The sequence below is a fragment of the Pelophylax lessonae genome (genome assembly GCF_965119305.1).
Source record: "Pelophylax lessonae genome assembly, chromosome: 8".
In the NCBI taxonomy this organism is placed as follows: Eukaryota; Metazoa; Chordata; class Amphibia; order Anura; family Ranidae; genus Pelophylax; species Pelophylax lessonae.
Window position 1 is genome coordinate 53,915,752 of NC_138775.1, and position 17,737 is coordinate 53,933,488.

Sequence of the window (17,737 nt, forward strand, 5' to 3'; positions counted from 1 at the left end):
GGCTTATTCTGGGTGGGGATGGGGATACATTGTGGAAAGGGATGGCTTATTCTGGGTGGGGATACATTGTGGAAAGGGATGGTTTATTCTGGGTGGGGATGGGGATACATTGTGGAAAGGGATGGCTTATTCTGGGTGGGGATGGGGATACATTGTGGAAAGGGATGGCTTATTCTGGGTGGGGATGGGGATACATTGTGGAAAGGGATGGCTTATTCTGGGTGGGGAATGGGGATAAATTATGGAAAGGGATGGCTTATTCTGGATGGGGATGGGGATACATTATGGAAAGGGATGGCTTATTCTGCGTGGGGTTGGGGATACATTGTGGAAAGGGATGGCTTATTCTGGGTGGGGATGGGGATACATTGTGGAAAGGGATGCGGATAATTCTGTGCAGGGATGGGGATACATTATGGAAAGGGATGGCTTATTCTGGGTGGGGATGGGGATACATTATGGAAAGGGATGCGGATAATTCTGGACGGGGATTGGGTTTACATTGTTGAAAAGGATGCAGATAATACTGGGCGAGGATGGGGATACATTGTGGAAAGGGATGCGGATAATTCTGTGCGGGGATGGGGATAAATTGTGGAAAATGATGGATTATTTTGGGCAGGGATGGTGAATACATTGTGGAAAGTGATGCGGATAATTCTGGACCGGGGATGGGGATACATTGTGGAAAACTATGGATTATTCTGGGCGGGGATGGTGGATACATTGTGGAAAGGGATGCGAATAATTCTGGGCAGGATGGTGGATACATTGTGGAAAGGGATGCGGATAATTCTGGGCTGGGATGGGGATACATTATGGAAAGGGATGGCTTACTCTGGGTGGGGATGGGGATACATTGTGGAAAGGGATGCGGATAATTCTGTGCAGGGATGGGGATACATTATGGAAAGGGATGGCTTACTCTGTGTGGGGATGGGGATACATTGTGGAAAGGGATGCAGATAATTCTGTGCGGGGATGGGGATAAATTGTGGAAAGTGATGGATTATTCTGGGCAGGGATGGTGAATACATTGTGGAAAGTGATGCGGATAATTATGGGCGGGGATACATTGTGGAAAACGATGGATTATTCTGGGCGGGGATGGTGGATACATTGTGGAAAGGGATGAGGATAATTCTGGGCAGGATGGTGGATACATTGTGGAAAGGGATGCAGATAATTCTGGGCTGGGATGGGGATACATTGTGGAAAGGGATGCAGATTCGGTGGGACGGCCAGTGGGACAGCCATGGGGAATGTTGGTAGTCAGGCCAAGCCTAAAGCTGTGTAAGAAGCCCTACAATTTCTGATGGCTGCCTTGCCTACACGCGTGGATGGTAATGGATTACATAAAACAATTAGTATAATTTTTACATTTTAGAATGGGGTGCCTCGAGTCCATTATTTTAGAGGGTGCCTTGACTAAAAAAAGGTTGAGAAACACTGCTCTAGATACTGTGTACACTCCAGTAGGCAGCTAAAGTCCTTGGACCTCTGGCACATGCCAGACTAAGGCAAGACCCAAATAAAGATCCTTCTATGTAGACATTACCTTCAGGCAGATGCCCAGGAGGGACAGAACCCTCTGGAAAGATGCTGAAAATGTTTATCTCCTTCTCAAACTATACTTCTCAACAAGGACTTCAGGGATTGGTTGGATCATATACATAGAGATTGTCCTTCCTACACTAATAACTGGAACATCCTCAATAGTAACAGGCATAAGCAATCAATGCACTGAGCTTAGGAGAATCAGCAGAGCCTAGAAAAATGTAAACACAGCTCAGGCTGATTAAAGCCTAGCTGCAAAGCTCACTCATCTTAATTAGGGACTTTCCAGCTTCGGGCAGAGTCCCAGCAGGTAGACTACAGGGTATTCCAAAAGAGTGATATTACAATAATGATGATAAACAATTTAGGATCACGCCACATGGGTGAATGTACTAAACCTTGTAGACTGAAGTATAGCTAGTCTGGTCAACGAGGGAACAATACCACCATAGGAGAAAGTAAGCGGTGTCCTAGAGATCTTTGTCAAAGGCAAGTTGTCAGGGCTGCACTGGCTGGCCAGTGTCCAGGGCAACAAGGAATGAAGGGCAGTGACAAACCTCAAAATCCTGAGAGGAGTCATAAGGCTCTCTACAATAAAAGGAACCTGAAACCATTTTTTTCTTTCTCTTTTTTGGTAGTCTAAGCATTTGAAAGTAGCTTTTCATATGAATCCAAAATTGTACAACTGGAACTAAGGGGAAATCTTCCAATAGAGACACCCGCTGCTCTGACAACAGCCAAAATTTTGATTTGTCTTCACTTTGGAGAGATTTCCTCTCACCTCCTGTTGTGTCTGCGGTACAGGAAGTGAAGGGAAATCTCTTCAACAGCACATAGACAGCAAAATGAAAAATGAAGAGAATAAAAATCCATACCCTATCAAAACAAAAAAGTTTATACTGGAAACAGTTGCTAGAGGGAGTTATAATGGGTAAAGGATAAGATTTTTTTTTTTTGAAGACAAGTATATTTACATCAAACATACACGTGTCCAAGCTCATGTGCTATGGTAAATGCTGTGCTCAATCCGTTGTCTTCGCTTATGGAACAGCTCCTGTATGGGTCACATACTGTACCCAGCTCTGCTAGGCCTGAAAGGGACAAAGGCTGGTAAGTTCAAAGTATATGTTCATGCTACTTATTTACAGCAATGTATAGAAAGTAAATGCGCTGATCACAACATAACAGTGCTAAAAAATCACAAATAACATTAATTATAAAAGGTTGTTTTTCACAAACAAACAAAGTGAAATAAATAAACCAAAAGTGAGTCCATGGTTAAATAAATACATAGATGAAAAAAAGTCCTATATGCAAAATAGTGTGATCAGGTATAGATTCCCAACAACCATTCAGAGGTGTTTCTTCCTCAATATATTTGTGATCCTATTTAAATACACTGTGCTCCACTGCACACAAAAGAGGATTTAAGTGCTGATATCCCCTTATTTGTTTGAATTCACACACACACACACATATATATATATATATATATATATATATATATATATATATATTTGATGATTGACACCTTGATTTTTCACGTATTATCTAAATACTATTTACAGCAATGTTGCCATCATGAAATATAGAGACTCTAGTGAAAAAAAAGGATTGTAAACAATTAGAATGGGGATTGTAAACAGCATTTTTGGTGCTCATCTTTCAGTAAAGTGACCCTTTTTATATATACTGTATATATATATATATATATATATATATATATATATATATATATATATATATATATGTATGTATATATATACACACACACGTGAACCATGATGCACTACCACAATAAGATATTCAAGATATTGGGGACAAAGGATCTTTCAAGGTACTGTGTAGGCACAATTAACATTTCTAGATGTTCCCTAAAACACAGCAAATCTTCCCCTTTTGAGTTCAGGTCCTGTGCCCAGACTATAAATACTAAAGCTGAACTCCAGGGACAAAGAATCATTACTTTGTGTGGGTGGCTTTGCCCAGTACAAGGATTAACTGCTTGTTTCACCTACGGGTGATATACTACTTACTTCCTATCTTCCCCTGAAGCAGCTTGCACTATCCCCTGGTTTGTCTGTCTATTCCCATACAATTCAGGACCTCTTCTCTGTCTATTCCCATACAATTCAGGACCTCTTCTCTTCTCTGTCTATTCCCGTACAATTCAGGACCTCTTCTCTGTCTATTTCCATACAGTGCAGGGCCGCTTCCCTTTGTTGCCTTAATGGTTGCAGCTCTGGGACGTCATCCTGTACAAGGCAGGACCAGTAAGTAATCCTTCATTGTATGCGAGGACAATATAGAGCTGCGACTGGTCAGGCAGTGAAGGGAAGAGGCTTTAGGGGACCAGTCGCAGGAAGAGGAGGAAACTTGCGAAGATATATGGCAAGTATATTACCTTTTTCATATTTCCCTAGGCCAAACATGCATTTAACCCTTGCAGTGGGGAGGGGGACACACTTCAAGTGTAAAGATTTTTGGTCCTTAGAATTCAGCTTTGAACTATTTACATATTATCAGTAAAATAACTTTAAAACAAGCTATCCCTAACCTCTCAAAGTGCTTTTAATGTGACATTATTTGTCTTAAAGATCCTCAAAGATCACAACAAATCAATAGAGTCAGGTTTTAGACATTTTCTAAAGGCTTAATCACACCACTGGGATGTGTTAAGGCAGACAATTTAAAATTAATTGGCTGCCAATGCACCACAATGCACCAAAGATGGTGCAGGAACCATTTTTTGCAGCACACCACAACACATATTAGTGCGTTGTTCTAGGCTGCAATGCAAGTTTATTGGCAAGGTGCATTAAGGTGCCATTAAAAATGAATGGCACTGCATCTCACTGACACATATAACATGCACTGCTGCAGTGCAATGGTATAAATGGGTTCTAAAATCTTAAAAAAATCCACTAGTTTTCCACATTAGAAGGCTGACAACCTGGCAAGTTTCTGATGTAACAGAAGGTATTAGGAAAGGAGCTAAGATTTCAATGTCTGTATTGTAAACTTTGAACATTTCTCCACAAGGCCTACAGATAAAGGGGTGAATGGTGAACTTGATCCATATAGTGAACTTGGTGTTGAGTTATTCACTTTAAGGTCATCACAGATGACAAGAGGGCACTCTTACATCTAGAGGAAAAGAGATTTAATCTCCAAATACGGAAAGGTTTCTTCTCACAGTAATAGCTGTGATAATGTGGAATGCACTCCCTCAAGAGCTGGTTCTGGCCAGCTTTGTAGATTGTTTAAAAAAGTTCTGGATTCTTTCCTAGATACACATAATATACTGATATTTATCGGTAAAGTTGATCCGGGGAATATCCTATTGCCTCTTGGGGATCATGAAGGATTTTTTTCCTCTACTGAAGCAAACTTTTCTTCATTGGGTTTTTTTTTTTTTTTTGCTTTCCTCTGGATCAACTGCAGTAGAAGGAGCGCATGCTCCGACAACGCGTCGCCGGCGCCAGTACGTATCCCGGAAGTGACGTCAGGAAGGCTAGTGCTGTGTCCTCTGTAGACGGGAAGTACCGATCTTCCACTCGATACAACCCAGCGCTCTGAGACCGCTTGTGCCATCCTGAATTCGGACACCGGGATCATCATCTCCGTTCATGATACTGTCATGCTGGTTTTATACATTTGTTTGTGAGTACCTTTTCGTTGGTCAATTAAACATTTAATCTCAATATACTGCACTTAGTGTGGCGCCTGTGTTCTCCTTCCAGTTATAGGATTGTGTACATCATAGGATTGTATTACTTTTTCCCCTGCTTTTAGTTGAACTGGATGGACTTGTGTCTTTTTTTAACTGAACTAACTTTGTAACTATGAATGAGGCCTTGTGCTTTTGCTGCTTGTTCAGAGTATGTAAGTACTTTAGTATGCATGAACTGGGCATTGGTTCACTTTAGGGTTCAAAAAAGGTGAAATTTGATTGGCACAATTAACACCACTATGGATTTTGCTTTCTCTAGCTTCATATAAATCAATAACATATTGGATATCAATATTAAATAAAAATTGTAATAAACATCAATATCATATCAAAAATGATATATGAAATTCATTCACACTAACCAAATTCCAGATAAATCCTCTGGTACAAGTCAGCGTGACCAGTCTCTAGAGGCAACACCAAAGATGTCAACCTGGAATCTGACACTTACTAATATCATTACAATAAAATGAAGACATGTCTTACCTAATGTATCACATTTCTCATGGGCTCTGCAAATATCCTGTCTGAATGAAAAGTGTGTGTTTTATTTAAAAAGTACAAAAGGACATTAAAAAAAGCACAGACACAAAAAACACAATTACACAAATTAAATGAATAATCATGAACCTTTCATTTAGGGCTGTTGCTGACACACAGTATATACTCATACAGACATTGCAGACCACGTAGTTGTTCTAGGGCCTAACAACTCAGAAAGCCCAGCACACCCTTCATCATAAATATAGATCTAGAAAGCCATAGCATTGGGCTTTTAGCTCAGAGCAAAATGAATAAGTGTACAGTTCAAGTATCTTTTGAACACAGCAAGAAATCATTTTATACTGTGCTGAGTTATCTTTTAAAAGGATAAAGGTGTCAGAAGTGCAGTTGCTGGTAAGATAGAGGTTGGAAAGTCAAGCAGCACTATAATGATTTTGCTGTAAAAAAAATGCATTTGAGGCTTTTCAGAGGGCAGCAGAGTGAGAAGATAGGATTATACCAAACACTGCTAGGGGCACGCCTGTTTGTTCATTGAGAGAAGGCTTTGAACTATAGCTGGTCAATCAGACCGCATTTTCTAAGGTGATAACCGTGCCCACAGCACGTTGGGGTAAATTGTAAGCATGATCAAATTAGTATGGTTTCCATTAATTTGGTATAAAGCGACTCCGCCGCAAATATAAATGCCAAAATAAAAGGTTCACCTGAAAGAAAGAAACAAAACACATAACTTGCACCACTAACCGCTGCACTAAAAAAGAGGAATCATTCCTAAAAATCTCTTTAGAATCCAACACATCTTGGAGTGTCTATCTGCTGTGTCCTCCACTGCACTCAATGGTTCCTCATGCCAACCTTTTTGTCACTGTTGTGTTTTTTAGTAATGTACGGGTTGGTGGAAGAAGCTACTGAGCACAGAAAGGGACATAGAAGGGACTGACACTCCTGAAAGTTGGATTTCTGTAGAGACTTCTGTGATGGGGTTAATTTCTCTTCACTGGAGTGGTGTTTGGTGGCTCAAGTAGGTAACTCAAATTCTGACATTGATTTTTGAAACAAAGTCACTTTAATCATAATGTCCATGATACTAAATTATATTTGAAAATACTGCATATGAATATATTGTATATTCACATAATAATATCAAAAAGTACAATTTCTCTCTCTAATACCAAGATAGCACTACTACTAGTATCATACTAATATCATTGAGTAGCCAGTCTCCAACAGCTCATGTTTGAGTCTACAGCACAAAGTCTGCATTTATAAACTAGTGACATTTTCTTTAGCAATTATTTGTACTGTGACTATAACATATTACTAAAAATGGGCAAAACCCTCTCATAGGTACTCATAGGAGTACAGTATTTTACCAGTTTACCGGTATTATTGAAAGTAAGGAATGACAGTTGTGACATTTCTTCCACAGTGGCAGCCAGTAATAGCTACATAGCTCAAGACCACTACAGGAGTCCATTGAAGATGGGTAGCAAAAAGGATCACTTCAGACAGGTCAGATCACTAAAATTATACACTGCCTGGCCAAAAAAAAAGTTGCCACCAAAAAAAAAAAAAAATAATCACACACTCTAATATTTCCTTGGCTTTGATTATGGCACGCATTCGCGGTGGCATTGTTTTGAGGAAGGCGTAAAGCCGAAACGCGTCAGCATTTGTCATGTTGTCACCGCTATCCATGTTGGAATAAAGACTTTTCGTGTGCCAGCTTTATTCACATAACATTGTTTTGATAAGCTTCTGCAATGTCACAAGATTTATTTCTGTCCAGTGTTACATTCATTTTTCCCCAAGATCTTGTATTGATCATGGGAGAGTCAGACCACTGCACAAAGCCTTCTCCAGCACATCCCAAAGATTCTCAATGGGTTTGAGTTCTGGACTCTGTGGTGGCCAATCCATGTGTGAAAATGATGTCTCATGCTCCCTGAACCACTCTTTCACAATTTGAGCACGATGAATCCTGGCATTGTCATCTTGGAATATGCTGTGCCATCGGGGAAGAAAAAACCCATTGATGGAATAACCTGGTCATTCAGTATATTCAGGTAATCAGTTGTCCTCATTCTTTGGGCACATGCAGTAACTATCCAATAGGATAGTACAGGGGTCTCCAAACTTTCTAAAGAAAGGGCAAGTCTACTGTCCTTCAGACTTTAGTGGGGCTGGACTGTGCCCAGTGGGAGTAAACAATGCCTGACCTTTGTTATTAACCTCCCTGGCGGTATGGTTATTTTGGATTTTAGGTGCTGAAAGCGGTACCATTATTTTGCATGTAATTCTTGTGAATGAGCAGCCCAAACCAACTGTATACATTATATATATATATATATATATATATATATATATATATATATATATATGTATACATATATTATGTATACATATATTATATATATATATACGTACAGTATATATATATATATATATATATAATGTATACAGTTGGTTTGGGCTGCTCATTCACAAGAATTACGTGTATATATATATATATATATATATATATATATATATATATATATACTGTATATATATATTTACATAAAAAGTACAGTAAAACTGCAAGAAAGGGCACTGGGGGGAAATGTAACGTGAATTTTTTTTATTTTGAATAGTATCAGTGTGTTTGGTGTGTTTTACATCTTAATTTCCCGCCGGTTCCACCCCCCGGCGGACGTCACGTCGCCGGAGATTGAAGGCGGGGCTCGCAGACGATCGGGAGGAAGCTCCGCCACCGCATACCGCCCGCATACATCGCTGGATCCCGGAGAAAAGGTAAGTAAAACCTCTACCAGGATCCAGCGATCTTCCTAGCGGTACCCCGAGTGTGGCTCGGGGGTTACCACTTTTGGCTCTAAAATCCAACCCCGAGTCACGCTCGGGAATATCGCTAGGAAGGTTAAGGGGAGAAATAGTGTCAGTGGGAAGAATAATGCACCATTTTTGTTGTCATTGGTAGGAATTATGCTCCATCGTTGGTGTCAGTGGAAGGAATATTGCCCCATTGCTGGTGTCAGTGGCAGGAATTATGCTCCATTCTTGGTGTTAGTGGCAGGAATAATGCCTAAAGGGCTGGATAAAGGCAAGCAAAGGGCGACATGTAGCCCAAGGGCCGCAGTTTGGAGGCCACTGATCTAGAGCTTCTTAACAGGCATTTTACTTTAGAACTGATTCACTTTAACAGTCTCAGAATTTTGCACGTAAAAATGTGATGCATGACTCTTTTCCAATTTATGCCATCACTGCCTTCCTCTTCCTAAATGTTTTTTTTTTTTTTCAGTCTTCTACTGTATTTTCTGTTATTTCCATTTGCTGGGGGTAGCGACTGAGGACTACATACTTTATTTCCACTCACCAGACTTTTCCATGCATTAAATCTTAATTCATAAAGCAGTATTTTATTTGTGCACATCTCAGATCCTTGCAGAGGAACACTACCTCAGCTGTGGGATTAACAAGTTGACGTAAGTTTCAGTAAATGAAAAATGTGCCCCTGACTGTGTGTTAAACTAATCGCTCACTTCATTTATATCAGATTTTACTTCTTCACCTTTGAGAAATCTGAAAAGCAGAGCCACATCAGCAGAAAATAAACTGTACCTTCTCTGTTCTCTTTAAACTATAATTTTACTGCTGTCCTCCCCAAGAGTAGATGATGTGAATAGCAGTGTAGGCTTGTAGTACCAGAACACCTGGATATGTCATCACTGCCAGCCTGTTGAAGAGTTTGAACTCATAAGCACTCTGCTTGCTCTCCTGGCACATATACCGTCAGCTGATCTCCCCAGATCAGATGGCACACACAGGGTACATTGAACTTGCAAGAGAGGTGGATGATCAGAACTCTAAATGGCCAACAATGATGTGCAGAGGCTACAAGCGCACACGCTATGGCATCACCATGACTTATGACATCAAACAATGACATTTTTAACAGTATATAAAGAACCAGTTTCTTATTATTCTCATTCGAAAAGAAAACTAATGCAGCCACCACATCTAATGATTGGTAAGCTGTAATATATTACATTTTTGGTTTTGGGTTTAATACTACTTTATTCTTAGGTATCAACAAATTGCCTTCCCTGTCCCTTGCTGATACATAACTTGTTTGTATTGGTTGGTTTCTGCAACAATTGTCTGTGTAACCACCAGCCAGTCTGATTTTTATTATGCAATACAGGAAGAATCAAACTGGCTGGTGGTTACACAGACAATTGTTGCAGAAACCAACCAATACAAACAAGTTATATATCAGCAAGGGCCAGGGAAAGCACTTTTTTGATACCTAAGAATATAGTATTAAACCCAAAACCAAAAATATCATATATTACACCTTACCAATCATTAGGTGTGGTGGCTGCATTTGTTTTCTTTTCTTAGACTTATTCCCCCTCTGTTTTCACCTGATGATCTGGCCAGTTACACACCTCCTATATTAGAGTGCCCCCACTCTGGATGAATGAGCACAGGGGGCAGCTTTGGACAGCAGTATTGACAGTCTGGGAGGAGGGGAATGTTAGGTGTACTAGCAGATTTATATAAACTAACACATTTAAGCCAAACTCCAGCTCACATTTTGTAAGCAGTTACAGAAAACAGTTTCCACTTTTGGGATAAAGGTTTTGCATAAATAAATAAAAGCTGATCATTTTAAGCACTCCTGATAGTGTTAAACGGTTTGTCTTATCTTTGTAAATGATACATACTTCTGGAGAGCTTGTTCTTTTGAAAAAACAACAGACTTAAGCTGGATACACACTATCCAACTTTTGTGGTTAGATTTCCTTCAGATTTACCTTTTCTATGTAGTGCAAGGGCCTGCCAGAATGGATACAAATTGAAAGTGTTTAGGTTTGACGTCATATTATATGGTTTTGGTAAGTATAAAGGAAAAAGTCTTCATAAAATCTTATAGTGTGTATGGCCCTTTACTGGCCAGATCACCAGATGAAAATAGAAGAAAGAAAGAAAGCCTAAAAATAAATTGAGGGCACCCTCTGATGAAGCAATGACGAAACGCATTAGGGCGTGATCACGTGGCTTCCACGTAGTACGCAGACCAGCTCCCTCTCACCGGTGGATTCCGCTGGACGCAAGAAGCGGTAGGAGGCAGACACTGCGCACTCTGCCTTTTATGATGTGTATGCTGATTACCAAGAATGCTTGTAACTTTTGTAAGTGTTTAGAAGCTAAGGGGGGTTAATGTGTTTTAATAAAGTGTTACGGAATTACACTATTGGTCTTCCCCTCTCTCTTTTCTGACGGCTTATATTCTTGGAGAATATGCGCTAAGGCTAATACATGCATAAGTGAATTACTTATGCATCCACTGGAGAGATCCTGCGAGTGATTTTAAGTGCTTCAAGAGGAGTGTCTCTTTGGGAGGGCCATTTCTATGCTGTGGATTTTACATGCAGTTGATCATTTATTTCTGGTGAGTGTGTGACCATTGGGAGAGGTGGGACGAGGTGTGGTGACAGCCCATTTTTTCTACCTTTTGGACTCCCTAGTGTTGTACCCCAGAGACTTCAGTTCATTCATCAGTTTATATGGACTATTGAAATTATCATATTGACTTATGGTGCATGTAACATCCTAATATCCGTTGCTGTGGGATACAGCTGTTAATATTCATTTTATTTAGCGCCGCTGAATGTTATAATTTATTAACATATAAATGAGAACCCACTCCGAGGAGACCACATACTACTCACTATGAGTTGTGTCACTTATCCCATAAGGATGTATCCCACAATTTCCAGATAATATCCCATGGTGGTCCTGTTGACCTTCTACCACGATCCTCGTCCACAGCTCCCGGGAAGGGGACAACATTCCCCATGCACCTCCAAACTATCTCATGTTACTAATCTTAGCTTCCCCATCAGTGCCAACAGACACGATTATATACACATACGTTGCATCTGCTCCTGACGATTGGTTACAACCATGAAACGCGTAGAGCTGTTAAAGGATGCCACGTCATGATTATTATGTGCCTATTAATTTTTTATGCATTGCATTGAATTCTAACGCTAATTTATTTATATCATCTGGACTGGTGCTAGTCCAGATGACCCTATTGGACACCATTGACATCATTAGGTGCAATCATACTATGCGTGCTGCAATGGGCTGTCTTTCATGCATTTTTGAATGTCATCTACCATTAATGATGTATCCATGTCTTTTTGGTTTGATGTAAGATGTGTGTATGTATTCATCAATTAAATATAATGTTATGTATTTCATGTATTTATGTTATTTACCAGTAATGACTATCACTGTCATTATGCTATGATGTTTACTTATGCATTTATTTATTAAAATGTGACCTATAATTACGCTGTAACGGATTTTCATACACACATATATATTTATGCCAGCCCATTGATATCCTTGTCTATAATTCCCCTCATTGCCGCCATTGTTTCATTTAAAGTCCCAACTTCCCTTTTTGTTCTTCATATATGCATAGGGATGGAGGAATATGACCCTACCCCGTCATTTCCTCATACAAAGTCCCGATTTCTTCTCCCCCCCCTTTTTTCAAAATGTATTAACATACTAACAAAATCTAAGGGAGATTAGTAAAATGCAATAGGCTCTTTAATTTGTACAGACACATGAAAAATGTTCCCACCTTGTGATGAGTACCGCTGTATCATGATGTGAGTGATGGCTGTCATCGGGGTGGTTCTGGGATTGTTGCCATATGCAGAAGTTTTTTAATGTAGTTTGAGCATTATAAGAAATGGTTGGACCCTCCTAGTAGAGATAAAGACAAATGCATAGTCTAGTAAAGGCTTGTGCACAGTTTTTCATGCCAAAAACCACACAAGGAAACATCGTACCTGTTCATCATGGACGACAGCTAATTTTACTATGGCGATATTGATTAAATTACCGATGCTTGGGTCTTTATAGATAGAAGCTACCTGCAGGAGAGAGAATTAATCAGGATGGTCTTCAGAATCTCATTCAAAATTAACCAAGCGTTACTGTTATTCACACACCACAAGGAATTCATTGCGTGAGCTGTCTTCAGGATTTAACAGATTGTGAGTTGAAAGGTTCTAAGTAATAAATTATAGGTAAACCCTAAATCAATTTTTTTCAGTAAGTTTGCCAGTATGCCTTGCTGTATACAATATTCTTAAGGTAGAACTAAAGGCTAAACCTTTTTTGGCAAGAGTAGGATAAGGTTATAACCCCCCCCCCCCCGTCAGTTTTTTTTGCCATCTGTGATCCATTAAGGAGATTTCCCTTCAATTCTTTCCCCATAGTCTCAACAGGAATTGAGAGGTTATCACCAGGGTCACAAAAACTAGATTTCCCCTTTATTCCTGTTCTGATGACTACTCAAAATCTGGAATTTTCTTGATAAGTCACTCACAGCTGATTCAAACTTCCTTGCATGAACTCTTTCTTCCCCATCGTAGAAGCTCTGTGCTCAGCGGTTATAGGAGGAGACAGTGGACCAAACATGTGGTGGGGTTTGAGAGCTCGCTCCTGTGATGGTGGAGGTGAGCAGTATCAGCTGCTGGTGACTTAGCAACAAGGCAGCACAGGCTGGTGCCACCTCTGTGAGTTTTTTGTCTCGGCTTTGGGAGGTTCGTATGTGGCCTACACCTATAATAAGGACGTTGTCCAACTTTAGTCAGAGCTGCCCAGTTCGTTTTATCTACAGGCACCCCTTACCTGCATAGGCAGTTTTTTGGTAAAGGTAAACAACCCTTTAAGCTTTGTCTCAATTCTGCCGCCATATTGAAGAAATCCTCGTACAGACAGGCCGAATATAGGTTGAAATCAGCCAGCACAGTAGATACAGGTTGACATTCAGCACGTGTGTACAGGTCCTTGTTTGACAGAACCCGATCTCACGGAGAGTACCTGTGGTATGAGCTTTCTGGAAAACCAGCAGCCAATCGGCACCCGATCAGCGCATGTAGCCATCAGTGAGTTCTGGCACGGGAGGGGGGTGGTGGTCGGGTGCCCCTGTCAGAACACACTGATGGCTGTACTAAAATCACATCGTTACTACAGCGACCTCGAAAGCATGCGCGTACACCAGGCCTAAAGCTTTAATTGGAAAAAGGAATGGATTGGCAGGAATTGAAGCTGGCTATGGACATTTAACATGTGTTGCATGTTTGCAGGCAATCCAGCTTCCAAATTCTGTTTACAGATGCATACCGTACTTGTAATCTACAAAGGTGCTTGTGTATGAGTGCAGCAAACAGCACAAATGACCCTTTTTTCTTGGGAAATCACCAGTTCCCACAAAATGTACACCGGCCAGTATATTTCCCTCTGAGATTAAGTGATTAAGTCTTTTGCAGTCAAAATTTAAAAGCATCAAAGCTTATTTATACGACAGCTGTCACACAAACATGTATGCTTGGCCAACCTGAGCATACAGACACATGCAAACAAAGAGACAAGGCAATGTGAGTAGGTGCTACCTGGTACCAATTTATATCAAGGAATTAACAACTTTTTACCAGGCTTTTCGACTGGCCCATCAGTATGGAAACTATGGGATGGGACAGAGCACATTTCACCTCTATAATTAAGCTGGCCATACATTAGGCAATATTTGGCTGGCTCCCGATGGATGGGCCAAAATTTGCTCTGTGGGTGTCCCTGCTGGCCTTGCTACATTTGCCAAAAGTCAACTGTTTGATCAATTTTTGTCGAAAAGGCCTGCTGGAAAACTTTCGGCCAAACAGCGGCTGCATCCAAACAAATGCAGCTGCTGTTCCAGAATTATTCATCTATCTGCGCTGTTTAGTGTGGATAAAGGAATCTGTTGAAGCTGGAAACTTATGGAAGTTTAAAGCTGAACCCTGGTCAAAAACACTTTTATTTGTCCACCGGTCACTCGCGATCTCCCGTTGGAGAGGGAGAAAGGCAGACGGCTGATGTAAACAAAGCCGTTTTTTTTTACCAAACATAGGTAGCAGAAAACAAATTGGCCTAAAATGTTAAAAAAATTTAGATTTTTACATTTTTTGGGGGGAATTTCATATAAAAAAAATGTGAAAAATATTGTTATTTTTTCAAAATTGTCGCTCTTTTTTTGTTTATAGCGCAAAAAGTAAAAATCGCACAGGTGATCAAATACCACCAAAAGAAAGCTCTGTTTGTGGGGAAAAAAGGACATTAATTTCATTTGGGTACAGCGCTGCACGACCGCGCAATTGTCTGTTAAAGTCAAGCAGTGCCGAATCGCAAAATAGGCCCTGGTCTTTGAGCAGGAAAATCATCTGGGGCTTAAGTGGTTAAATGTTTCAATATTGAATAATACATATTAAATTGTTGCCCCATTTTGGGGTTTTTGGTACGAATCAGATGTTTTCTCCGCCCCCAAGAAGTGATAGAAGCAAAGTTCAGATACTTACTATAGACATGAGTGTTAAAACATAATGCTGAAGATTAGCCCCATGATACTCCACCATCCTGTTGTCAGCAACCACCATCAATTCAACATAACGAGGATAGGACAAAAAACGCTTTGTTCTTCTTAGAGTTTGTGTTCTATTGATCTTATCAGCATTATCCGATGAGGGATCCTGGTCTCTTATGTTCTGCCCATCTGAAAACACGCTCTCCTGTTCCTTCGGAGTTCCCCTTTTCCTCTGTTTAATTCTACTTTGTTTTTGACCTGCAGTGAGATTTTAAAAAGAGACAACGTAAGAATAGGATATACCACAAACTGCCAATATCACCTGAACAATCCTCATGTCTTTTCACAGAAATGTATTTTCTAATTAATTTCCCAGTTTGGGAGGAAAATCCAACCAGTTAGGACAGCTAAAGGGTACTTGTAGAGAGGATGTGTGTTAAAGGATAATTGTAATGTGCGCCTAAGAACAATTCTACCTTTTTTGTGGCTAACTGTATCTCAGAAAATGTAGTCAGCATGCCTGCAGATAAATTGAAATTGAATCAGCCACACACAGAGTCTATTGTTTTCCACCACTGTAAAGGCTGCAATAGACAACTTGATTCCTCGATTCCTGCTGAATCGGACAACATTTGAGCTGTGGTTGGGGGGGACATCACTCATGGCTTGACACAAGTCGAATTTTCAATTAATTTTTTGTCAAAGAAGTCAGGTGGAAAAGAAACAGTGACTGCATCCAATCAAATGCAGTCACTATTCAGGAATTCTAACTACTGAGGATGTCGATAACAATGTTTTTTTGCCTAACTTTTGCCTTCCCTGGCAAATATTCAGCATCTTTTCCCATCCAAGAGGGAGAAACCCCCCCAACCCCCCCCCCCCCCGTTCTTTTCTTATTTCTTCCACTCAGGGCTTTTATTCAGCTGGAACTTGGTGGAAATCAGTTCCACCACCTCTGGCCCAGGTCCCCTGCTTTCTGCTCAGCACTATCACTTGTAAACACAGAAGTCTGGCTTTTGTGTTTACAAGTGACAACTTTTCTCCCAAAGGCTCCCACAGATCTGATCTCCTTAGTGGCTCTCACTGAGTGCAGGATGGGGACAAGGGAGATGTAGGTGCCCAGCGTGCAGTGCAGATGTCGATAATCCCACTGGATGATCTCCCTGCAAACCACCTACAGTGTGCAGGGAGGTGCTAGAGCCGGCTGGGGGCTTTAGCCTAATACAGCAACAATGTGGAAGATGGTGGAGCTTCTAAGGTGGGGGGGGAGAAGATGGAGGTAGTGGAGGATGGGTTGTATGGAAAGGTCAAAGCTGAAGAGAGGTGAAGGTGAGATGTGGAAGGAGGATGCAGCAGTAAGCAGCTGTGGAATAAGGCTTAACTGTGCACTCTGTATACAGCGCACCCCTGAACTCTGCATTCTGTATGTAATGCACTCCTGGTATTTAATGCCCCTTTAAGACCCTCCCACTCTTAGTAAAATTTGAACATGCCATGTATTTGATGCGGTTTGGAGGGTGTGTGTGGGGGTCGAGGGGGTTTTGGGGGGTCGTTGTTGAGTTCCTGCACCTATTTTCTAAGAAAAAAAAGCCCTGCTTCCACTCCACTCTTGTCCTACCCTCCCCTCTTCTTTTTCCCACTGACCTATCTTCTCGAATTCATCCTTTCTTTTGCTGTGCTTCCTCTCTGTTATTCTCTTTTTGCAGATTACCCATGTACTGTACGAATTGTGTTCTCTACATCAAAAAATGGTGCAATGCTAAATTTCAACAAAGTCCATATCAAAGATATAACCAAAGTAGAAAGAAATATGAGGCTCTTCTATTTCAGTGTGATGGCCACCATCAGCACCCAACAACGAGGCCTCTTACCAGATGATATAGTCCCCCATTACAAAGGTCTATAGCGAAGTAATAAACATCAGGCACAGACTGTAGATAGGTTCCCCCAATCATAAACTATCGATTCACAGATAATATGGACCCTCACTACAAGGGTATATGAACTTCGGACATAAATGGTAAACAATCCTCCAATATTCCACTATCGATGAACTTCTCCTGATCCAGCTATGTGCTCCCTCGGTCAGTAGTCTGTATTCAGCGCTGCCATAGGAAGTCACCTCCTCCTTCAGCTCCGGCTCTCTGCACTACCCCCAGCGCCACCCTCCGAGACCCCAAGATCCAGTGTAGAAGCTAGGCTTTGCTACCAAGTCATGGATTCGAATCAGTGAAACAACTCTCTACATGTAAACATGAAAATGGGCTCAAAATTCAACGTTTAATATTGATTGTCAACCGCTTCTAGATATCATGAGCAATGTCTCCACAGGCATAAAGCAAATGTAAAAGGAAAACATCAAAACAAACATCTTTATACTCACCTGCTCAGTGCACCTCACCTCCTCTCTGTCCAGTGCACCCATGGGAAGTTGCTTCCTATGGAGGCACGCGTGTGTGCTCACTCCTGAGCCCCGCTGCTGCGTCCATTGACAACAGACAAAAGACGGCGGG

General features: G+C 40.8%; 1 protein-coding gene across 1 annotated transcript in view; it reads right to left on the minus strand.

Moving 5' to 3' along the window:
• Nucleotides 1–17,737, minus strand: part of ADAMTS9 (ADAM metallopeptidase with thrombospondin type 1 motif 9) — a 344,253-nt gene that overhangs the window by 240,162 nt on the left and 86,354 nt on the right. Inside the window, exons 4-8 of the mRNA XM_082265401.1 lie at nucleotides 15,220–15,482; nucleotides 12,670–12,753; nucleotides 12,459–12,583; nucleotides 5,777–5,817; nucleotides 2,543–2,648 (exon numbers count right to left, since the gene is read on the minus strand). Coding sequence (XP_082121527.1) covers nucleotides 2,543–2,648; nucleotides 5,777–5,817; nucleotides 12,459–12,583; nucleotides 12,670–12,753; nucleotides 15,220–15,482 — 619 coding nt within the window. The remainder of the gene's footprint in view (nucleotides 1–2,542; nucleotides 2,649–5,776; nucleotides 5,818–12,458; nucleotides 12,584–12,669; nucleotides 12,754–15,219; nucleotides 15,483–17,737) is intronic.